Source organism: Procambarus clarkii, chromosome 26 (genome assembly GCF_040958095.1).
Source record: "Procambarus clarkii isolate CNS0578487 chromosome 26, FALCON_Pclarkii_2.0, whole genome shotgun sequence".
NCBI classification, from domain to species: domain Eukaryota; kingdom Metazoa; phylum Arthropoda; class Malacostraca; order Decapoda; family Cambaridae; genus Procambarus; species Procambarus clarkii.
Window position 1 is genome coordinate 20,576,776 of NC_091175.1, and position 25,667 is coordinate 20,602,442.

The following is a 25,667-nucleotide window of genomic DNA, read 5'->3' on the forward strand; positions in this document are numbered from 1 at the left end:
ATGCCTCCAAAGTGTAAAAAGAGCTAGCTATTCCCCTTAAATTTTTCCTCGACATTTGCCCCCAGACAGCTTAGAGAAGACGTCTTGAAGGTACCTAAAGGTTGCCGACTTGTGAAACAATGTCAACTCAAACAAATCCACAAGGGCTGTGACAAGGATTCAAACCTGCGTCCGGGAGCATCCCAGACATTGCCTTAATCGACTGAGCTACGACAGGGTTAAAAAAAAAAAAAAAAGTTGAAACCGAAGTTCTACTTGACTTACTGGATCCTGCAGCCTCTCCGAGGCATCTTACCTTGAGGTGCTTCCGGGGCTTAGTGTCCCCGTGGCCCGGTCGTCGACCAGGCCTCCTGGTTGCTGGACTGATCAACCAGGCTGTTGGACGCGGCTGCTCGCAGCCTGACGTATGAAAATCCTGGCACAAACCAGGATTTTACACAACTCTCCCCTGCACTCGAGCTATGTCAATAAGCCGTTCTGCCTCTTCGCCCATACATCATTACACACAGAAATCACACTAACGTGATGTATCCAATGAACAAATTCACAAGGGCCGTGATTAGGATTCGAACCTGCGTCCGGGAGCATCCCAGACACTGCCTTAATACATCACTCATCACATTAGTGTGATTTCTGTGTGTAATGTCAACTCTAGGTAAGGAGTTGGCAGCCTTCTGCTACCTTCAAGACGTCTTTCCCAAGCTCTACGAGGCCAAGAGCAAAGCAAAGTTTGGGGGAGTATAAATAGCCATTTTCTATTCTGTTGGAGGCATAAGCAATCAGAAAATAACACTATTCAGGAAAATAAACTTTCCTTATTAAGACTACTCATAGCCCAGTCAATTGAGCGTCGGTCTAACACCCGTGGGGTCCAGGTTCGAGACTCCTACAGCCCAGGTGAATGGAATGGACTATCCAGGAGCAAAAATTGTTTCATTGTATAATTAATAAATTTAGCTAGTAACAACAATTTTTGCACTGGAACTCCCGAGACTATATTACACACAGACGACGAGTCATTTTGGCAATTCTTATTTTATTGAATATTACATTGTATAGTAGTGTTACCGCCCACAGGATGAGTATGGGGTGCATAATAAATGAACTAAACTAATAGTAGTATTGCTGTTTATAATTTTAGGCTACTCGGCTTATATTTTTATCACGTACTGTATTTACCCGTGTTTCTTAGAAGCAAGATTTGAAGGACCAATAATTTTAGATATAACTTGCAATAAAATTATGTCATTTCATACAACATAAATTTAGACATTTAAATTATTAAAATTCACACAGTGTAAGATATAATGTTCCAGTGTACAGTATCTGGTTTTGTCCAGACACTAACATTTTTTATCAACTAAATCCCCATACAAACTAAACTGCCAGATATACCTGTAGTAATATTGCATTCAAGCTGCGACATTTGTTAATTTATTGATTATGTTAGTTGCCTCCATGTTTTGTTTGACATTTCATTGTGATTAGAACTAATAAATCATTTGTCAGTCAAATTGTTATGAAATCCCTTTTACTGAACTCCAAAAGTAATATTAAGTTTAAATCCTTGCCAAGCTTACAGTAAGTAAAGACAATGTTGAACAATCTTGGGCCATCAAAAAAGGATCCTAGGTGTCAGCCAAGAATTGTCAACTGAATTTGAAGTAAAATCAAGGGGTGGCACTGTGTGCCAGCAAAATATTTGTGTGTGCCAACTTTGGCATGCATGCTATACATTTCCCACCTTTGATCTAGGGAGACCTCAATAAGTTTAAGACTTCCTGTCCCCAACAATGGGAATGCCATATATAATTGGGTTAGATAAAATCATATTTTCTATATACTGTACAGCATTTAATTCTTAAAAAGCAACATTTACACCATTTTTATCTAATAAATCCATAGAATTTCTTGCTATAGAAACAGCGAAGTGAATCAATCCCTCATTGTCTTGACGAATGGATCATCAGGACGGTAAACTGAAAAAGAAAGTAACATGAGAAGATAAAACTAAGTACAGGGTAAAAAAATTTGCAAAAAAAAAAAAAAAAAAATACAATTAATTTTACACTTTCGCACTTTAGATTAGAGATAACTCGTCACCGTTTTTTCTTACGATTCCGCATAACAGACTACTTTTGTAGTCCATCGAAAAAATATTTCTATAAATTCCATTTTCTAACCGAAATGGATGGGGATACTCTCAGATTTTTCTCCATGAAATTCCCGTTCTCCCTCACCGAACACATGGCATCTCGGCATAATTTTGATCACATGGTCAAATATTATGAGTTTGCAAGAAAAACCCACAAATGGACCAAGAAGATCACTTTCTATTTTCTGCAAATGGCCATGCACAATGCATACGCATTGTATAACCACTTCTCAACAGATACAAAAAAACTAACACTATTAGAGTTTCACGCAGTAGGAATAAAAGCCTTATTGGCGTGGAACAGCGAGGAATGGCCAACAACAACAAGCATACCACATGTTCCCGACATAGATGCCAGCGCAGCTCCTCCTGCTGACGCAGCAGTTTCAACACCCGGCCCATCTGGTGCAAGGCGTCCTCTGTTCACCTCAACACCTCAAGCCCACTCATCAACCACAAATTCTGAAATGGACATTGAGGACATAGAACCACTTGATGTTTCTGATTTCATAGAAGATTCTACTACAAGTTTGGTGGTTCCTGTAGAAGACAATATTCCTCCAGTGCATCCAAGAAATACAAGAATTATAGATTCAGAACAACGTCTCAACTACAAGTTGACGCATGAACTCGTGCACTTGGCTAAAAAAAGAAGATGCCGTGTTTGTTTCAAGTCTGGCAAAAGGAGGGACGTGATATATGGATGTAAAACTTGTGATGTGGCACTGTGCGCTGCGCCTTGCTACACAAGGTACCACCGAAGAAAGATATTTTGGGTGGAGAAAAAATAACCACCGGCAACAGCTTCACTCCACCTAAGAAACACCAGATGAGCAACTTCAGGATCAGAAGCCTGAAGATGGTGGAGTGAAGAAAAAATGCTCAACTGTTGATCTTCAATCAACATAGACAGGGTAAGTACACCTATTTGGAATTTATCATCTATAAGAAGTTATATTATATACGTTTTGTAGAGAATTTATTTGCGAATTTTTTGGTACCAGAATGAATATTATATCACATAAACTTCTATGAGTAAAAAAAAAAAAACACAAAGTATGTTTGGGGGTGTGGCGGGTGTGGCTCTGGGTGTGGCGGGCATGTGGCAGTGGGTTCCCTTTAGCCGTTGATATATCCAACACGTGGGAAATATTTGTATGTGTTATGTATATGTCTGTGTAGGGAATTTTACTGCGATCACTGTCATACAAATTATAAAATGTTTCAACAAGTAAATTATAAAATGTTTCAACAAGTATAAACATGACAAACATCAAACGAACAAAAACAATGCGTTCGTTTCTGCCGCGAACGCATACTGAGCGACGTGGTTCTATATTTGGCGCTTCTCATACACATGCTTTGTACAATTGTTATACATTTCATCTTATAGAAAATTTTATTGCGAACACATTGGTATAAAAAAGAAATACGTACATAGAAAAGTAGGGTCAGGAAACGTATAAATGTATAAACTTTCCAAGCATGATTTCCCCCCTGTGTTTTCGCCAGTGCGCTCGCGGCTAACTACTCTCCACTTCACACACTCTTGCGGGTGGGCAATTACCTATATTAAACATTCATATGCATATGTCCGTGTAGAGAATTTTATTGCGATTCCAATGATACCAAAATTAGCGATGTAGGACAACTGTAGGCTTCGCAACCATTAAGAGAGTGGAAACATTTTGTTGCTGTTTGGCGCTCTCGGCAAGTGATCTGCATAGTTTTTTATTTGGTGTTGATACTCCTTATGCTTGGGCGGCATTTTATAGGTATGCTCTTATAGACAATTTCATTGCGAACACAGTGATACCAAATTTAAATACGTGCGCCTTCAATTATTGTCAGGACAGTCAAAAGAATGTACACTTTTTCGGTCTTACCGCGTAGGCGCGCAAAGTGCTGAAAGCATCTGGGGTATTGTTTTTTTTTGAGCGCCGAGAGCGCGAAAGTGTTAACTTCTGTACCTGAACCCATCTTCTAATCTACCTAGTGTACTGTACAGTACTACAATTTCAACACTGCCGAAACCACATTAAAATCAACACACTTTCTTGGACGGATGGTTATCAGCCATGATAGATTGGGTGGGTTGCTTAGGTTCGAATACTTATGGCTCAGTAAATCCATTTTACAATTTATACTCGTGAAATCATGAGGACAGGCAGAGTATCTCAATTTTTCAGTATTTTGAGTACTTAATAAGTAGCAAGTGGCAGAAAAGTTAAGACAATGCAATCACAATATGGGGGTTAGATGCTTTCCTGGAAGGCTTCAGTTGTACCCACAAGGATAAAACCTCAATTCATAGCTTGGATCAAAACAAGGTGGTAAGTGTCATACATGTTATTCTGCCACCCTTGAGATGAACTGGGGTGAGCAGGATCAAATCTAGCAGCAACAAAGCCTTAACCTTATTAGTCCTCACTCCACATATTGTCTGACATTCTCAAACCACTAACAAGTGTGTCATACCAGTTTAAAAACATTGCCCGAGTAAATTGTGCAGTCTTACTGCTGTAGCAGGGTAGTGGTAGTGTGTTCATACAATATTTTATTGATTCTAGACTTTGCAGCCTTATCCACAACTACACACTTTGCCCTATTAGAGGCATTAGCACAGTAAAGCAAAGACTCTTCCCTTGCCATACTGGATTTTCATATGTAGTGTAGCAGGTGACTTTTGAGAGTTAATTTTCCTGTCTAGAAACATATGTAATTTTCTTCACTGGTCTTCAGATATATCATATTATATGTAGCAGTACCCTACCTAGGTGTCTACTTGTCAGCCTAAGCTTCAGATACCTTAAATATGCCTGAAGAAAGAAAAAAAAAGAAAGAAAACCCAAAAATCTTAATTTTGAAACTTTTTTTTTATTGACGACCATAATGTTATTTTCCTGATAATTCTTATAAGAAATGTGCACCTAGATGTAAAAAATATTGATCATATACTCACCTGAATTTTTATTTGTAGTTATTAACTATATTAATGCCATTGATACAGAGTAGAAAGTGAAGGGACGACGACGTTTCGGTCCGTCCTGGACCCTTCTCAAGTCGATTATGAATGGTCGATTCACAATTGACTTGAGACTGGTCCAGGACAGACAAACATCGTCGTCCCTTCACTTTCTAGTGTGTGGTTTGGTCGACGTATTTCAGCCACGTTATTGTGACTCCTCGTCTGCATTGATACACAGTATATAACAATTAATAATTCATTATGTCGGGGGACAGGAAGCCAGGTTATACAAACAGTACATGTTGGGCTTATACCGACGTGCCCTTCCCCCACCCCTCCCCAGTTTCGAATTACAGCACTGACCCCACCCAGGATGCAAACCCACAAGCTCCTGGGTACCTATTTACTGGTAGGTGGACAGGGGCATGCGGTGAAAGGAAACACACCCATCCATTTCTGTGCCGCCTGGTATTCGAAACCTAGAATTCTCTATTGGGAGTCGAGAATGAACCCGACTGTACTACCACGACCCTCAATATGGAACATATGTATATGTTTTGGAGATTTCATTGAAGTCATTTCACTGAATGATGCAAAAGAACTGAGCCCCCATCCGCCCTTTTTTTTTAACCACCAAGATTAGAGACTACCAAGAGTCCAGATACAGCCGACTTTACCAACTAATGAAAAATACTGAAACGTACAAATCAATTACCACAAAACTTCATAATTTACAATTTACATGTTAATAATATTTACCTGTATAATGATAACGATAGCGTTTTCTGTCTCCATCGTACTTAATATATAGATAAGAGCCTATGCCCATAAATCCAATACCTGAAATAAAGGAGCCTTATTAATTATACTGTACATGTATTTTGTAACCATTAAAAGCATTAAAATATAATTGTATATATCGTTTATTATTTAGTATGGTTGAAGTCCATAATGGGGGCCAATGGAAGTGCTTAATGAAAAAATGAATGCCTGTTATTCAGACAATTAAGAGCTGGGGTTCAGTGTTAAAACCTTGAGCAAGAATGTTAATGCTGTCGGTGCTAAAACAGCTACTGTAACTCCAACTATGGCCCTTAACTGTTCCTGATATGCGAGTTGACTTAGCTCTGGAATTATTTTTTGTTGCCCAATGTTGCACTTTCTCCAGAGCAGCTATATCCTTCTGCAGATGAGGTCTCCATGCTTGGATATACAGTAATATATGACACCACAAGTCCCAAGAAAGTCAGTGGTAATGTTCAACCTAAGAAAATAGTTGTGAGGATGTCGATAAACAAATCTATGTCAATAAGCATCTTAATTGCCAAGAAAAATTAAATTATGAGTGCTAATGTGGCAAAAGGTGAAACAGTTAACGAAGCAAAAAACACAAACACTTGAGGATGTCGACGTTATTGTTAATTTGGATACATGCAAAGAGTTAGTGGGTAACAGCGTTTCAGAGGCCATCATTTGTGAAAAGCTAGGCTATCTCATGATGATCTTAAAGAAAATGAGTGTTTCAGATATGAAAGTTTAATTAAGGCGAGCAGAAGGATAGTTCAAGAGAGAAAAAAAGTGGTATTCAGTGTTGTGAGGCATGGAAAGGCTGCCAGCTTAGATAAAGAAAAGGCAGAAAGATTTATTGCCGATATTAAAGAATTTGTAGATATCGAGGGATACCTACCACAATAAGTGTTTCTCCCTTCTTCATTAAGAAAATGTGTGCAGTATGGGAAGAACTGCAAGGTTTTGCTAAACAGACTCACCCAGATACAACTGTAGCAGGCCATTGTGTTAAAACTTTTTTAATGACAATGGGATGTCTCACTACAGACAAGTGTTAAACCTAGGGAAAGACAAAGTGCCTTTAGACAGATTATTAGCAAGATAAACAAGCAGTGAGCCACAACCAGGTGATAGTGGTATACCTTCAAAATGTAGGAGAGAGAGTACCCCAGAAATGTCATCACTGCCTGATGTTATAAAGGAAAGGGACTCCCTTTCCAAACAGTAACACCCCCCCCCCCTCCCCCAACAGTACAGTAAAAAAATGTACAGTAAAAAACAGTACAGTAAAGCAGTACAGTAAAAAATATGAGTAGTATTCTGTATAAAATGTATTTTAAGGTTAATATTTTTGGGTGTGTGGAACAGTTTAATTCAATTTACATTATTTCTCATGGGAAAATTTAACTTGAACGAATACTCAGTTTACGTTCTACCTCTTGAAACGGATTAAATTCATTGGCCGAGGTTCCATTGTATATCGATTCATTTTGTTCCATTGTTTAAATGCAGATGAAAATGTTAAGGATACCGGTGCTTTGAATGAATGTTCCATGGTTTCATGGGCTAATTTTGGTCATTGCACCATGGAGGACATTACAATATTGGTACTGAAAGCCCACCACACCTGCTCTTTACTGAAAATATATTGCATTAAATACTAATCATTAATACTTTATTTTTCCATGCAAGCTTTATTTGCATCACCTGATTTAGTGGTTCTTTACTTTTTTAAACATACAGTACCTTATTAAGTCTATTATAAAGCTAGAATACTGTACTTATATTTGAAACATAGGAAATATCTACACAAAGTATAAACTACATTTTTTGACAAATGAATTCTACACCAAGTTTAATACAAATCAAGTTTAAAGTTCAGAGAATAACTGGTAGATGTAATATCGTCTACCATTTCCTTAGGGTAGGCCAATTACCCAACAATTTTGACACTATACAAGAATAAAAATGTGATAATGTGAATGTTATTCACTTACACAAGGTGCAGAGCTCTCAAGACACTATTTCATTACTTACCAACTAGTGCAACAACCGAGGAAGCCATCACCTCGGGGATCTCTGCCCAGCCTTGGCGATACAGCTGAGATACTGAAATATACAATGAACATTCATTGAAGCCCCAATGATTCTTGACAAAATTATTCACTATGAAAATCATATTTAACAAAAATATAATTTGCATAACAAAGCACAGTTAAAAAACATTATGTAATCCATGAGGTACTGTATATCCAATCCAATTTTTTTGTTTAAGGTGAAGGAATAAATTAAATGTCGTCCACATCCCACATTATTCTGCTCTCGTGATTGCTTACCAAGGAATGCAAGCCAATTTTACTAAAACAATAACCATGAAATATTAGATTTAAAAGTAACAACATGTGGAAAAAATGCAAGCAAACACCTTAAAATACTAAAGCCCAAATGGGATAACATTGTACACTCAGTTCTAAAGCAGCTACTTAAATGTATATATAAAAAAAAAAAAAATAGGAACAAGTGATGCAGATATGAAAGCATTTAAGGCGAGCAGGGGATACTGTAGTTTGAGAAATTTAGAAAAAGAATTGGTATTCATAGTGTTGTGAGGAATGGGGAAATCAAATGTCTATAGACAGATTCTTAGCAAGATGAATAAGCAGTGATCCACGACCAGGTTCTAGTGGTATGCTTAAAAAATATAGGACAGGGAGTACCCCAGAAATGTCATCACTGCCTGATGTTATAATGGAAGGGGACCCCCCCCTCCGAAACACTAACACCTCTCCTTCTCCACCCCCTCCTCACTGTCTTCCACACGCCAACAAGATTCCTCAATAAAGCCAAGACATACTTGTACATACTGTAGTACAAAATATGAATACTGTAGTTATCTTGAGGTTATCTCGAGATGATTTCGGGGCTTAGTGTCCCCGCGGCCCAGTCCTCAACTAGGCTTCCACCCCCAGGAAGCAGCCCGTGAAAGCTGACTAACTCCCAGATACCTATTTACTGCTAGGTAACAGGGGCATCAGGGTGAAAGAAACTGTCCATTGTTTCTCGCCGACGCCCGGGATCGATCCCGGGACCACAGGATCATGCGTCCAGTGTTCTGTCTGCTCGGCTGCCGGCTTCCCTTTTGTATGTGTAACATGTATTTTTAAGAATATTTTTGGGCGTGTGGAACGGATTAATTAAATTTACAGTAGTACATTACTTCTTATGGGAAAATTTGTTTCAATTTTAAAATTTTCGGTTGTCGAACCGTCTCTGGGAATGGGTAAAATTTGAAAACAAAGGTACAGTACCACTGTACTTGAAAGTTACTTCATCTGATAATCCAGCGGTAACCTTGGGGGGGGGGGCACGGGGATCCAGAGGAATAAAAAGGACAAGAACAAGTTGATGGAATGAAAGACAGTAAGAACAGAGTAATGAGAGAAACTACAGTAGAGATTGAGAATCACCAGTGTGTGTGCTGTGGTCTCAGATCGGACAGGTGTCTGGGTACCTTGATGGGCAGAATCTTGACAGTAACGACGAGAAGAGATTACAAAGCAGAGGAGAAATCATTAAGAGTTCTCAAACGGGAGAGAAAATTGTGTGGACACAGAGCGAGCCCAGGCTCCAGGCAAGATACTGAGAGCCGAGTCTTCAGACCCGTACAAGTTGGTATCATCCACGAAGTTCATTCTACTTGGATATTGAACCTGTTAACTTTAGCATGTAAATTAGTATTCAAAATGTCTAGCAATCAGAAAATAAATGTCAATTTCCAAGTGTTAAATGTCTGTGAATCTAATATCTTAATATCATAAGAGGTATTATTCTCTATGGTTAATGGTTGTATGTTATTGCATGTTATCATCAATGTGATAAAGTCTTTGGACAAGAGACGAGTTACATTTCTAGTCTTAAAATATATTTAAATGAATAGTGGTAGCTCTACCACCTCCTCTCTCACTCTCTCTCTCTCCTACTAATCCTCTCATTTCATCCCTAATACTATCTTATAAACCGTTCTTTTCAACACTAATTCTATCATATCTTTTCCTTTTCACCAAATATTTCATCCCACCTTCCTTCTACTTTTCCTCTTTCACCCTCCCTTCTTCTGTCCTCTTTTAACTTCTCCCTCTATGTTATTCTTCTCTATTCCTCCTCTGTCCATCCATTTTATGTATTTATTTTTTCCTACCCCCTGCCCCCCATTACAAAATGAACTCCCCCAAACCATGTAAACAAATGAGCAACTCTCTCAAAACAAGCACAAGCTTGATAGCTTCCCTTCCCCCCAGCTGAAGGACCCAGAGATCCCAGCCTCCCCCAGCCCTCCACCCCAGTTCTGTCACTGATGTCCGAACCTGGGTGTATTTCTGTGGCTCCTTTCAGAAGATCAGCCCAGTGACATAACACTTTTTCACACTTTTCCTCAGCTCTTCTCATCTGGTCTTTCTAACATCTTTATTCTCATATCTATGGCAAGCAGGTGGCTATATTGATGGTGTCCCACCTGCACTTGTCTTACCAGCAGCGCTCTTTGCCACTTCCTTTCAATTCATTGTCATTCTTCTGTCTTCATTTGTGTGGTGCTTCCATTCCTTCTTGGTTGTTACTTGTTCGGCATCTCGTGCCAAATACTGTCGCCTCTTATCATTCGGCACTGGTAGAGCCGCTACTGCTTGTGTTCGATATCGATACTTCCTTGGTGCCATTTCAGAAACCGTATTGTGCAGTGTTTCACCTCCAGCGTGTTTATGCACTGCCCAAGCCCTTGTCTTCTTTCTTCTCCTTGGTTTACAGTTTCCTTTCGGTCCATAACTTTTTCCTAATGAGGTTTTCTTCTTGGTTCTCATCTCCGATTATAGGGTCGGGGAGATTCATGCTCTTCTCCAGTGTGGTTTTTGTTCTTTTGACCCTGGTGGGCATTTTGTTTCTCTGCAGCTGTGTCCTTTTCTAGCAAAGAATGAGCCAGTCAGCTTCCAGGGAGGACCATTAGTTATTGATAGTTGATTCATTCAGCTGGGGTGCATCATGTTCTGTGCTGGTTGTGGCTCTAAAACAGCTGTCTTTGTACCAACAATTCTGCCTCTGTGGATGCTTTGTGGGTTTTGTGTCCTTAGTTCCTTGTTTTAGGGCTTGTGATTTCAAGGTCACCCACAATGTCAAGTCCAGCTGGCCTGCAGTCTACACTTATGCCCATGATGTTTGTAAATATGGTGCAATTTTACCTAACATGTCCTGGCCTGATTTTCAGGAAAGGGGATTATGGCGTGCTAACAGGGTGTACAAGAAATTGTATATGAACTCCAGCTTTATACATTTCTAAAGAAGAGGGTGTGGAGGAGTTAAAAATGTAAATATCATTGAACCATCCTAACATCTCATATTATCCACTCTAGAAATATCAGAGCGAGACTCGACCAAAGCAGAAATGTTATGCAAATCAAGGGTCCCAAATTGTGGAATAACTTCCCAAATGTAATTAAAATCTGTAAGTTTCCCAACCATAACCAAAGATACAAAAAGAAATGTTTACTTAATATCACGCAATTAGCATCATATAATCAATATCATTAATAATTCATATATGCATCATATAATTAATAATGTTACTAATTTCCCTGACATTTTCCCTTGTAACAAGTTATTTGTGTTAATCCTATAAATTTTATTTACTAATAATGTATTTTTCCATTAAGAGACATCTAATTATTCAACCCATCCTCCTGTTTTGGTAGTACTGTACTGTATTTATAGTAACGATGAGGACCATCACCATCAGGGAGCCGGTCGGCCGAGCGGACAGCACGCTGGACTTGTGATCCTGTGGTCCTGGGTTCGATCCCAGGCGCCGGCGAGAAACAATGGGCAGAGTTTCTTTCACCCTATGCCCCTGTTACCTAGCAGTAAAATAGGTACCTGGGGTGTTAGTCAGCTGTCACGGGCTGCTTCCTGGGGGTGGAGGCCTGGTCGAGGACCGGGCCGCGGGGACACTAAAAAGCCCCGAAATCATCTCAAGATAACCATAGTATATACAGTATATCAACGTACAACACAATTAGAAAGTAGAAATCGGCACTATTTAGATGAACAAACCGGAAAACTTTTTTTTAACTTGTGTTGCTTTGACAAACTAAATTAACCTAACCTAACTTTCCTAGACCTAATATCGTACACGTGCGCTATACTAGGCCTAGGAACATTTAAATTGTCTTTTTAGCTTCATTTTTCATAAAAGAATTCCTTACGAGTCAGTATCCAGTACTACTATTTAAAAGTACCTATGAATTTGTGACTATTGACGATCTCCACAAGAGATACTATCAAAACAGGAGGATGAGTTGAATTACTGTATTGCATTTCATTTACAGTGTTAACTCACGTCTTCCATGATCCTCATTTATTTGCAAGTGTTGTCCTCTTTAAACTTGTACTATATTACTCTATGTTTTGTTACATTTCAGTTGCTTTTCTAAATTAAATCTTAGTATTGACATTTTGTTATTAATGTAAATAAACTGCTGTACTGTTGCTAGAACTACCAACTCAATAATGTAATGATCTATGCCTGTCATCATCAAGTATTATCTTTTTATTGTATTCATTTTTTATTTACCTTTCTCAATTTCGTTAGCTTATTTCTCTTTTAGGATTAAGTGTTTACCCCTTCACAACTTTAAATAATTATTTTTTCTAAATTATTTAGGTTTTGCCCCAAACAATTTGCATTATAGTGGCTTCATTATTATGTGCAATTCCTGTCCCCACAATTGTACATTATTACTATGTTCTTTGTACATACATTCTTTTAAATACAAATTTGAAATGTAATTTAAATTTTGATTTGAAGTGTATGCACCTAACACAGTCAACTCATGGATCAACTCATGGATCAACTCAACTATTACGCAAAGCGTTTCGGGCATGAAAAACTTAAATGACAAGCTTAATACTAATTGAGCATAAAGAGTAGAATGAAAACAAGAAATGAAAACATAGCTGAAAAAGCAGCACAAATACAATTCTGTCGACAAACAGCGCTCTTTAAAAAAAACAGACATTGGTTGACAATAGAAGGGTAAGGTAGGTTACAGGGAATTTATTAGGTACAGCTTCGCTTTTAACTTAAACTGGTTGAGAGAGGTACAGTCTTTAACATGGTTGGGAAGGTCATTCCACATTCTGGGCCCCTTGATTTGTAGAGCATTTCTAGTTTGATTAAGTCGTACTCTAGGAATATCAAAACTGTATTTATTTCTGGTGTAGTGCTCATGGGTTCTGTTACAACCTTCTATGAAGCTTTTGAGATCAGGATTGGCATTATAGTTTAGCGTTTTATATATGTATAATACACATAAGAGAATGTGCAGTGACTTAATGTCTAACATATTCAGAGATTTGAGTAGGGGTACCGAGTGATGTCTGGGGCCAGACATCATTGCCTTTACGGGTTTTATTGTATATCATAATTACTAAGCTATTTCACATACACTACAGAGGAAAACACGTGAAATTATACTAATTTTGGCGAGTCTATGTTCTGTAACAGTAAACAAATCTAAATATAATTACAAGTTCTACGTCCTGCACCAGCCGCCGACATCTTGCCTCGTCCTCAGCCGGTGAACGCTTCTAGCAATCAACTGATGACAGCAAACGCCAGTAGCGCACACATTGACTTTACGACACATAACCGAATCCTACTCATATACATGTCCAACCCACGATTGAAACAATCAAGGGACCCCCACCTCCACCACTTTACGTGGTAATTGGTTCCACAAATCAACAACCCATGTAACACAAACAAGGATCAATGGTTTCAAACTCAACAAGCCACAATGTAGGACTGAAAATAGGAGATACTTTTTTCACCCACAAGGCTATAAATCCATAGAACTGCCTACCCGCCGAAATCGTAAATGCCAAAACTCTGTTAAATTTTAAAGTCCAACTGGAAAAGATCAAGGCAAATGGGAGGACCTTCAACAAGCCGCCGGCTTCCTGTCCTTGTCGAGGTCATTAGTGTTAGTGGCTCTCTGGTAAATGAGGTAAAGATAATCCCAAAGTCTGCCCTCCGTAACCTTCTGGACATTTGCACCAAGATGCCCCCTTTCACAACCCCTTGGTGAGACATGTATTCGCAGATAGGAGTAGCCATGGGTTTTATATTTTGATTACAACAATAAATTAATTATTATAATGTTTCGATTATTTCTGAGGCCCATTATTTCTGAGTGTGCCCAGAAATTTATTCCCCTAAATATATAAACATTATTATCATTATGATTGACTAAATCACATTTTTGGAAACCCACTTGGGTTTATACCCCATAGGGTTAAAAACCCAGGGAATCACCTACCCGATGAAAGCGTAAATGCCAAAACGTTTATAAATTTTAATGTCAAACTGGAAAAGATCATCAGGACAAATGGGGGGACCTTCGACAAGCCGCCGGCTTCCTGTCCTCGTCGAGGCCACTAGTGTTAGGGGGCTCTAAATCTAATCCTAGAGGGCGAGACCAGTTGTGAACGCCAGTTAGCGTACAAGTTAAGCGCCCTATATATATATATATATATATATATATAGGTAGCCATAGGTACCTATATACCATAGGTACATAGGTAGCCATAGGTATATATATATATATATATATATATATATATATATATATATATATATATATATATATATATATATATATATATATATATATATATATATATATATATATATATATATATATATATATATATATATATATATATATATATATATATATATATATATATATATATATATATATATATATATATATATATATATATATATATATATATATATATATATATATATATATATATATATATATATATATATATATATATATATATATATATATATGTCGTACCTAATAGCCAGAACGCACTTCTCAGCCTACTATTCAAGGCCCGATTTGCCTAATAAGCCAAGTTTTCATGAATTAATGTTTTTTCGTCTACCTAACCTACCTAACCTAACCTAACCTAGCTTTTTTTGGCTACCTAACCTAACCTTACCTATAAATATAGGTTAGGTTAGGTTAGGTAGGGTTGGTTAGGTTCGGTCATATATCTACGTTAATTTTAACTCCAATAAAAAAAAAATTGACCTCAAACATAGAGAAAAGGGTTGCTTTATCATTTCATAAGAAAAAAATTATAGTAAATATATTAATTCAGGAAAACTTGGCTTATTAGGCAAATCGGGCCTTGAATAGTAGGCTGAGAAGTGAGTTCTGGCTACTAGGTACGACATATATATATATATATATATATATATATATATATATATATATATATATATATATATATATATATATATATATATATATATATATATATATATATATATATATATATATATATATATATATATATGTCGTACCTAGTAGCCAGAACTCACTTCTCAGCCTACTATTCAAGGCCTGATTTGCCTAATAAGCCAAGTTTTCCTGAATTAATATATTTACTATAATTTTTTTCCAATGAAATGATAAAGCAACCCTTTTCTCTATGTATGAGGTCAATTTTTTTTTATTGGAGTTAAAATTAACGTAGATATATGACCGAACCTAACCAACCCTACCTAACCTAACCTAACCTATATTTATAGGTAAGGTTAGGTTAGGTAGCCAAAAAAAGCTAGGTTAGGTTAGGTTAGGTAGGTTAGGTAGACGAAAAAACATTAATTCATGAAATCTTGGCATATTAGGCAAATCGGGCCTTGAATAGTAGGCTGAGAAGTGCGTTCTGGCTATTAGGTACGACATATATATATATATATATATATATATATATATATATATATATATATATATATGTCGTACCTAGTAGCCAGAACTCACTTCTCAGCCTACTATTCAAGGCCCGATTTGCCTAATAAGCCAAGTTTTTCTGAATTAATATATTTACAATAATTTTTTTCTTATGAAATGATAAAGCAACCCTTTTCTCTATGTATGAGGTCATTTTTTTTTATTGGAGTTAAAATTAACGTAGATATATGACCGAACCTAACCAACCCTACCTAACCTAACCTAACCTATATATATAGGTAAGGTTAGGTTAGGTAGCCGAAAAAAGCTAGGTTCGGTTAGGTTAGGTAGGTTAGGTAGACTAAAAAACATTAATTCATGAAAACTTGGCTTATTAGGCAAATCGGGCCTTGAATAGTAGGCTGAGAAGTGCGTTCTGGCTGTTAGGTACGACATATATATATATATATATATATATATATATATATATATATATATATATATATATATATATATATATATATATATATATATATGTCGTACCTAGTAGCCAGAACTCACTTCTCAGCCTACTATGCAAGGCCCGATTTGCCTAATAAGCCAAGTTTTCATGAATTAATTGTTTTTCGACTACCTAACCTACCTAACCTAACCTAACCTAACTTTTTCGGCTACCTAACCTAACCTAACCTATAAAGATAGGTTAGGTTAGGTTAGGTAGGGTTGGTTAGGTTCGGTCATATATCTACGTTAATTTTAACTCCAATGAAAAAAAATTGACCTAATACATAATGAAATGGGTAGATTTATCATTTCATAAGAAAAAAATTAGAGAAAATATATTAATTCAGGAAAACTTGGCTTATTAGGCAAATCGGGCCTTGCATAGTAGACTGAGAAGTGAGTTCTGGCTACTAGGTACGACATATATATATATATATATATATATATATATATATATATATATATATATATATATATATATATATATATATATATATAACTCTTGTGTATATATATATATATATATATATATATATATATATATATATATATATATATATATATATATATATATATATATATATATATATATGTCGTACCTAGTAGCCAGAACGCACTTCTCAGCCTACTATGCGAGGCCCGATTTGCCTAATAATCAAATTTTTCATGAATTAATTGCTTTTCGACTACCTAACCTACCTAACCTAACCTAACCTAACTTTTTCGGCTACCTAACCTAACCTAACCTATAAAGATAGGTTAGGTTAGGTTAGGTAGGGTTGGTTAGGTTCGGTCATATATCTACGTTAATTTTCACTCAAATAAAAAAAAATTGACCTCTTACATAATGAAATGGGTAGCTTTATCATTTCATAAGAAAAAAATTATAGAAAATATATTAATTCATGAAAACTTGGCTTATTAGGCAAATCGGGCCTTGCATATTAGGCTGAGAAGTGAGTTCTGGCTACTAGGTACGACATATATATATATATATATATATATATATATATATATATATATATATATATATATATATATATACACAAGAGTTGTTACATTCTTGTACAACCGAGTACGCGTAGCGTACGTATAGCGAGTATACGCGTAGCGTTTCGGGCAGGTCCCTGGAATACGACCCCCACGAAGAATCGTTTTTACAATCAAGTACCCATTTTACTGTTGAGTTAAACAGAGGCTGCAGTTAAGGATTTGTGCCCAGTAAATCCTCCCCGACCGGGATACGAACCCATGACAAAGCGCTCGCGGAACGCCAAGTGAGTGTCTTACCACTACACCATGGAGACTGCTGGATTTTAACACAAAAGACACGTAGAGACAGGGGTGTAGCTTCTGACTTTGTTTTTATTAAAAAAACATTACATGTTAGGCGTTCACCTTTATGCATATTATTATATATAAGTGTAGCGAGTAGATTATCCCAATAATATACTCGCTCCAAATGCATTGTTAATATTCCTGTCACCCTTTGGAGATGAATGAGGTGAGGCGTTGCCCGGGCAACACGGTGAGGTGTTGCCCGAGCATATAAGCAGCAGAATAGCAAACATTAACTAGTCTACTTTCAAGTGTGGTCTAGAGCAGACACTTGCGAGATACTGCACCGACGCTCAGTGCGCTCAACTCACACCAAAGTATCACCTGTGTACTTCTGTATATTCGACCAAATATATATATAGTATCTTAGTGTCTGTGTTTATTTGTCACCATACTTTACGTAACAATAGAACCGTTACACAAGTATAACTATCACATAGTAAATGTAATAAGAGTTTACCCAGTGTTTTGTGCGTTCGATCATGTTCGTGGCCTTTCAGATGTGTAGTGTTTACACCGGCGGGTCGTACTCACCTAGTTGTGCTTGATTCCCGCCCGAAGGTCGGCCATCTTGGCGCGCGGATTGAACGCTCCTGGCTGGACTTTCTTTCCACACTTTACCTGGAGCTCATCTTTGAATTCAGCTGGCTTCTTTGGGCCAGTGTGTGCTCACTACAGCTACCCAGGGGCTCACAGCACCGGGGGAGGCCGGAGCCTCCCTAATGGACGCCTTCCCGAGCGGGGGCGCCATGGATGTTGACAGCAAGTCCCAGAGAGGAAAACGTCTGCTAGAAAATGAGTCAGCTGATGCTGCCCCAGAGCGAGATGCTAAGAGGATGTCTTCCCCTTCAGAAGACCGTAGTCTTGTGGTACCCCATTCCTCGTTTGTGGTTGTCCTAATCCAGTCAGAATCAGGTCAGTGCGTGTTTGCTAATCCTCGTACCTTAGGTGCAGCAATTGAGGCTTCGGTATTGTGGCAATATTGCCTGCCCGAGACCATACGTACCCTGGGTAGGAGTACAGCACTGAAGCTACACATCAGAAAGGAGGCTCTATCACACATCTGTGTATCCGACATTATTAAGTTGGGGGACTGGCCTGTCAGGTGCCGACAGGTATATTGTCGCAGGAAGAGGAGTCTCGGGCCCGGTATGGGAAGAGTGGCCCAATTGACCAGAGTGTTGATGTGCTCTGCAGGTGTTAGGGGGTGCATCAGCGGGATTATTGGAAGTTACCAGGATTCGCGGAGCAGCAGGGCCGACATCCATGGTCCGTGTAAAGTTCGATGGGCACCTCCCTGACCGGGTGGCACTACACAGGGCCTCGTATCAGGTTCAGCCCTACAATTTCCTTGTGTTACGATGTTACGCTTGTCATCTATTGGGCCACAGTCGCCTGACCTGCCGTAATGCAGCACGTTGTGCAAACTGCGGTAAAACAGGCCATTCAGACAGAAATAACGGTGAAAACAGCGAGGTGCTCTGCTGCACCTCGCTGCTTTTTATGCCATGGCCATCATAAGGTTACGTCCAAGAGTTGCCCTGTATATCTTGAGGCCCTCCAGTTGGACATCGATCATAAAACAGCTGGGACCCCTCGACAAGAGCTGTTCCAGAAGTTGCGCGCCCTCAATCAGCCTATCGCTTCTTCTCGCCTCCAGGTTCCCCCTGGTCGGGCCTCTTCACAAGTAGGAACTAGCAGACGCTCTTGCCTGTCCCAGTCACATGTCTCATACGCCCAGGCTGCTAATCGATTTTCCCTCCTGGGTAGCCTTGACACTGACGGAAACTCATCCACGGATACAGACATAGACGCTCAGTCTCGGCCGGAGCCCGGTACTCGTCACCCTCCTGCCTCTCCCCAAAGAAGCCAACACCTGCGTCGTCGACACACCCATCGATCAGGAGGTACTGCTCCAACAGATAGCCCTGATGATCCTCTGGTCCCCCAGGGACTTTCCCAGGGGATTATGACACCAGTGGAACACGAGGCTCAGAGTGAAGCACCCACCAGTCGCAGGCGCCGTCAAGAGAGTTCACGAGCCGATCACTGCTTCCGTCAGGCAAAGAGAAGCATTGATCAACATCCTCTGGACTGGCTGACATTGATACCACACATTTTACTTACTTTGTATGAGGGTTTTATGGCTTTTTCTAGTGGTTTCCCTTTTGGTGACGTCTGTGCACAGATGGTCAAAAAGTTAGCTGTTGTATTTCAGAGATAATGGCGCCCCACCCTGAGAATACTGTGGTGTTTTGGAATGCCCGCTCCCTTTTTAAGAATACGCAATTTTATCGCCAGCGCACCACCGTTGATCGTGGGACTCTGTGAGACTTGGCTTACTGACAATCTTTCCTTCACAGTGCTGCGGTATTCGGTCTATAGACAAGATCGGCCAGTACGGGGTGGAGGGGGACTTGCCCTCTTGGTCAGGGACTCAGTTCCCAGCTCCTTGCTCCGAATTCACTCCTTCCCGGGTGGGCATTTAGAATTCATGGCAGTGAAGGTGCCCCTCTCCCATGGGTGGGGCACCTTTGGAGTTCTGTATAACCCCTGTCTACCAGTAACGAAGAAGGAACTAGAACACTATTTTCGTCAGATCACAGACACCTGCCTCGTCATGGGTGACTTTAACGCTCGGGACTCATCATGGCAACCTATGCTATCGGATCGCCACCACAACATTGCTGGCCGAGCCCTATTTCAGTTTCTCCTTGACTCCCCAGACCTCTCCTTACTGACGCCGCCAGGAACTAGGATAGACCCGCTAAATGGACATACTTCAATGCTCGATCTTTGCATTGGAAGAGGCCCCTTCACGATGGCGCAGATATGGACCGGGCCATACCTGGGTAGTGATCACCTGCCCATCGTCATCTCCTTCGGGGGTACTGTTCGTCCTGCTGTGACCTCCCGAAGATCCAAATGGATCTTCTCGGAAGGGGGGAGGCATGGCTATGAGGCGGATGACTGGTCGACCCTTCCCGCAGTTACTGCAGATCTGCATGGGTCAGCGGATGCTCTCTCTGAGTCCCTCTTCAGTGTAGGCTCTCGGCATTTCAGGAGGACTAGTGGCCAGACAACCAATCCTTCCCGCCGTGGGGCACCGTGGTGGAATCCTGAATGTCGGCAGGCAGTACTGGACCGGCGACGTGCGCGGCGCCACCCTACTCCACTGCAGCGGCAGACCTTCCGCAGGGCGGACGCCAGGTGTAGACGAACAGTCCTCCTTGCCAAACGCAAGGCCTGGGCTGATTACCGTGCCACTCTCCGATTCGACTCCTCTGCGGGAGCCTGGGCCTTTGTTCGCAAGATGACAGGTAGGTACTCCCAGCCTTCCATCCCACTCAGAGACCCCAGGGGTAATGGGGACCTGGGGGAAGTACAAATAGCCGAACTCTTGGCTGACCACTTTGAAGATGTTTACCGTTCCCCGCTCCTTTCTGTGAGTTCTATAGGATGGGACAGGGTATAGGACTAGCTCAGGACCTGGATCGTCCATTTACATCTGTTGAGCTGAAGGACGCTCTGTCACTCTCTAGGTCGGGCACTATGCCAGGGATAGACAACGTCCCATATGAATTTGTTCGGAGGGCACCCAAGATCCTTCAGTCCCACCTCCTTCACTTCTACAGCGCCTGCTGGACTCCTGGTGTCTTCCCTGACCCGTGGAAACACGCCATTCTTCTACCATTGGCCAAGTCAGGGAAGGATCCGTCTGTCCCGAGTTCATATCGGCCCATAAGTCTGTTTCCATGTCTCCGGAAACTGATGGAACGCCTTGTTCACACCCGGCTACAATGGGTGGTGGAAACCTCAGGTCTTCTACCAGAGGGTATCAGTGGATTTCGGCCGGGAAGAAGCACGATGGACTGCCTCCTCTCCTTGGAACATCGAATAATGGACACTTATCGCCGGAGAAGTGTTCCTTGCAGCATTCTTCGACATCAAGAGTGCATTTGACTCTGCTTCTCATTCTGCTGTCCTTCAGAGTCTGGCTCGAGTAGGTCTCTCGGGTCCGGCGTTGAGGTGGTTCCAAAACTATCTACAGGGCCGCTCATTCAAAGTGGCGGTTGGTGGAGTCTTCTCTACGTCCCGCCCTGTCTCGAGTGGTGTTCCCCAGGGAGCGATTCTGAGCCCACTATTATTCTCTATTCTTCTGTCTGATCTCCCTGTATTCCGGGGGGTCCAGGTTTTAGCCTATGCCGACGATGTAACCCTCGTGGCGGATAGTGCCACTCTCCTAGAGGCACAACGCTTCCTGCAAAATGCCGTGACTGTGTTCTCAGCAACTGTGCTGGGGAAGGGGCTCTCCATTAACCCTGTGAAAAGTTGCGTCATGAGTTTCACCTGGACCCGCTTACCAGACCAGCCAGTGGTGACCGTCGGGGGCTGTCGTCTCCCGATCGCTACGGAACACAGGTGGCTGGGGGTCGTTCTAGATAGCCCTCGGCTGACGTGGAGGCATCATATGGACTACCTTCGGGCCTCATGCCTTCGTCGCTTGAACATCTTGAAACGGCTCTCTGGTGCGGCATGGGGGCTTCACGGGAGTCGCTCCTAGCTCTCTATAAGACCTTCATTCGTAGCAAGATCATGTATGCGAGTGAAGTCTATGGCTCAGCAGCAGCATCTGTCTTGGCAAGGCTGGATCCCATTCAAAATGATGCCCTTCGATCAGCGCTAGGAGCTATGCCCTCCTCGCCAGTTCTTTCTCTCCATGCCGAGTCGGGGCTATGGCCCCTGAGCTTTGAACGTCTTCTCGCCCACTGCCGCCAATTTCAACGGATAGTGCGTCTCCCTGCTACCCATCCACTTACTCGCCTCCAGCTCGAGGCTAACTGGTGGACGTGCCGGCGTCCAGCCGGCACGGCTGGACGCTCCCGACGTCGTCAGTTGCCTTTCGTCGTCCGGGCCTTGGCTGCATATTCACAGTTTTCCCTTCCCGTCCCTGTACTCACCCCTGGCCCGATCATCTCATCGGTGCCTCCGTGGGCAGAAGAGCTCATTCGGGTTTCTGTCGACTTTTCCAAGCCTCCTCGTCGGAAGAGAGATTTAGAGGGTTTGGCCCCTTTAATTTTTGCAGACCTACGAGCCTCCTTATACTCTGGATACTTGGAGGTTTACACGGATGGGTCCCGCAAAGATCAGCCACCATCTACATCTGCGGCAGCATACTTTGCTCCTTTTTCCTTCTGTCAGACGTGGAAACTCTCCCCTGCTCATTCGTGCCTGGCTGAGGAACTGTTTGCAATCTTACTAGCCTTACGACTCCTTCGACAAGTTTCAGGGCCCTCTGCAGTCGTTTTCTACGTGGACTCAGTTACAGCCCTACATCTCATATCATCTCGGCGTCCACGAGTCCATCGTCATACTGTGTTACAGATCCGCGGAGAACTGCTGTCATACTCTGGTACTCCGGGTTGGTCCTTCTATCTCCAATGGGTTCCGTCACATGTCGGTATTAATGGCAATGAGGTGGCCGACGCAGCAGCAGGGATGGCGCATGCCCTCCACGACTCTACAAATGTGCCTCTAGACCTTTCCGAAATTCTCCCGCAACTCCGGGCGGCTTGCCTCGCGAGCTAGGAGGCAATGATGGAGCCAGCACTCAGGTCCTCCTCTCTGTCGGGTCTCCGGGAGGACTTCTCCCCGCGTCCATGGACTCGTCATCATTCTCGACACTGCCATCACTCGTCTCCGGATTGGGCACACCTGCCTGGCCGCACATCTCCATTGTCTACGGCTGATAGATTCCCCATACTGCCAGTGGTGTTCGACCCCGGAGGATACAGTGGAGCACCTTCTTCTTCACTGCCCTCGATTTCATAGCGCTCGCGTCAGACTACAGAGTGCCGTTCGTAGGCTGAATATTCCCCGCCTCACTGTTCCAGTTCTCCTTGACGGGGCAGGTGCGAGAGACGAAGACGTCTGTCATGACATCCTTCGCCATACCTTCCGCTTCATCCGTCATGTCCGTGGCCTGAAGATAATACAGATTACTACTCGCCGCCCGTAATTTCTGGACAAAAGTGGGGTCTGGGGGTGTGATAAGTGGCGTTGGGGTTAAGAATTCGCCCGGAAGCCGCAGGCTAGATCCGTATACTAAGTCTGCTGCCGAGAATCCACTGCCCTCCTTCGTGGCCGAACGGATGCCAAGCAAGACTAATGGAAGGTTGTCGATCCAATCATCAGGGCGTGCTTGAGCTCTTAGGGCAGCTTTTAGTTGTCTATGCAAGCGTTCTACCATTCCGTTCGACTCAGGGTGGTATGCTGTGGTTCGGTTATGTGTGGTGCCGAGGAATTCCATAAGTTCCTTCCATAGATATGATTCGAACTGTCGTCCTTGGTCGGTGATGATGACAGAGGGGCTGCCAAAACGGGCGACCCATCCAGAGAGGAAAGCCTGGACCACTGACTCAGCTGAGATGTTGATTAATGGGATTGCTTCCGGCCATCTGGAGAATCGATCGATGCAGGTGAGTAGATAAGAATATCCTCTTGCCGACGGTAATGGTCCAACGATGTCTACATGCACCACCTCGAAACGGTCAGAAGGTAACGGAAACTGTTGAAGAGGGCTCTTTGTGTGACGATGTGTTTTCGCTCGCTGGCACTGGAGACATGAGCGAGTCCATCGTCGAACATCGGCATTGATTCCTGGCCATACAACACGCTCCATTAGTAGTTTCTGGGAAGCACGTACTCCTGGGTGTGCTAGGGAGTGAAATACTGAGAACGTTTTCCAGCGAAACTGGGCAGGAATGTAGGGCCTAAGTGCTCCCGTCCGTGAGGTGTCACAGATTATCCTTCCGCCACCTTCCATGGGAATCTCGATGAACCGGAGAGCTGTGTCAGATGTTCGTAATCGCTGCAGATCAGGGTCTTCCCGTTGGGCCTTACTGATTACACAAGTCCACCTGAGCTGGGTTTGTCACGACGTGGTTTATGGTGGGTCGAGACAGTGCATCGGCTATGACATTATTAGTTCCTTTGACATGACGGATATCCGAGGTAAATTGGGAAATAAATCCCAGGTGGTTGGCTACTCGAGGAGAGTGAGCATCACCCTTGGCCGCCAGCGCATAAGTGAGAGGTTTGTGGTCTGTGAGGATGTGGAAGTTCCGCCCCTCGAGAGAGTGCCGGAAATGTTGTATGACTGAGTAGATGGCGAGCAGTTCCCTATCAAAAGTGCTGTACTTCTCTTCAGTGGGTGACAGGCGCGCTGAAAAGAATGCAATTGGGCGCCATTCTCCTTCAACGAGCTGTTGTAGTACAGCACTAATTGCTGTGTTTGAAGCGTCGGTAGATAGATTGGTGGGAGCGTCAGACACTGGGTGTGCGAGCAAGGTGAATTCCGCCAGCTTGTGTTTTATGTCGGTGAATGCTGTCTCTGCCTGGGGAGTCCACTCCAACGGAAGACGGGACGTGAGTTTCCGACCACGTAAGAGGTCGTATAAGTGTCGCAAGATGTCCGAACAATGTGGGATGAATCGATGATAAAAATTCACTACACCAAGAAATTCTTGCAACTTCTTTGGAGTAGATGGGCGCGGGAATTCCTTGATTGCCTCGATTTTCTTCTCTAGTGGTTGGACCCCTGCTGCTGACACACGGTGTCCCAAGAAATCCAGCTCTGGAACATGGAAAATACACTTCTCGGAGTTGAGCTGCAAGCCGAAGTTGCGCAGACGGGTGAGAAGGAGTCGGAGGTGTAGCAGATGTTCTGTTGGTGATGTACTGGCCACCAGCAGATCGTCAATGTAGGCGTAGCAAAAAGGAAGGTCCTTAACTACTTGGTCGATGAAGCGTTGGAATGTCTGGGCTGCATTCCGTAGACCAAAAAGGCATCCGGACGAATTCAAACAGTCCAAAAGGTGTTGTGATCGCTGTTTTCGGAATGTCTGCCGGTTCCACAGGGATCTGGTGAAATGCCCGCACAAGGTCAATTTTCGAAAAAAACGGTTGCGTTGCTCAATCCCTGTGAGAAATCCTGGATGTGTGGTATTGGGTAGCGATCCGGCAGAGTGCGAACGTTGAGAGCCCTGTAGTCTCCGCAAGGGCGCCATTCCCCTGGGGCTGTTTTCGGGACCATATGGAGAGGTGAAGCCCA

The 25,667-nt window shown here is 42.0% G+C and overlaps 1 protein-coding gene across 3 annotated transcripts in view; it reads right to left on the reverse strand.

Moving 5' to 3' along the window:
• Nucleotides 1-1,832: 1,832 nt before the first annotated feature.
• The window catches only part of NdufA3 (NADH:ubiquinone oxidoreductase subunit A3), a 34,167-nt gene continuing 10,332 nt past the window's right edge, over nucleotides 1,833-25,667 (reverse strand). Inside the window, exons 1-4 of one of the 3 annotated variants that reach the window (XM_069331959.1) lie at nucleotides 13,488-13,630; nucleotides 7,950-8,021; nucleotides 5,883-5,963; nucleotides 1,833-1,979 (exon numbers count right to left, since the gene is read on the reverse strand). In XM_069331959.1, the coding sequence (XP_069188060.1) occupies nucleotides 1,936-1,979; nucleotides 5,883-5,963; nucleotides 7,950-8,021; nucleotides 13,488-13,518 (228 nt within the window). In that variant the 5' untranslated portion in view covers nucleotides 13,519-13,630 and the 3' untranslated portion in view covers nucleotides 1,833-1,935. Of the gene's footprint in view, nucleotides 1,980-2,030; nucleotides 2,618-5,882; nucleotides 5,964-7,949; nucleotides 8,022-13,487; nucleotides 13,631-25,667 lie in introns of those variants that run through there. The other 2 variants (XM_069331957.1, XM_069331958.1) reach the window with 2 other exon arrangements.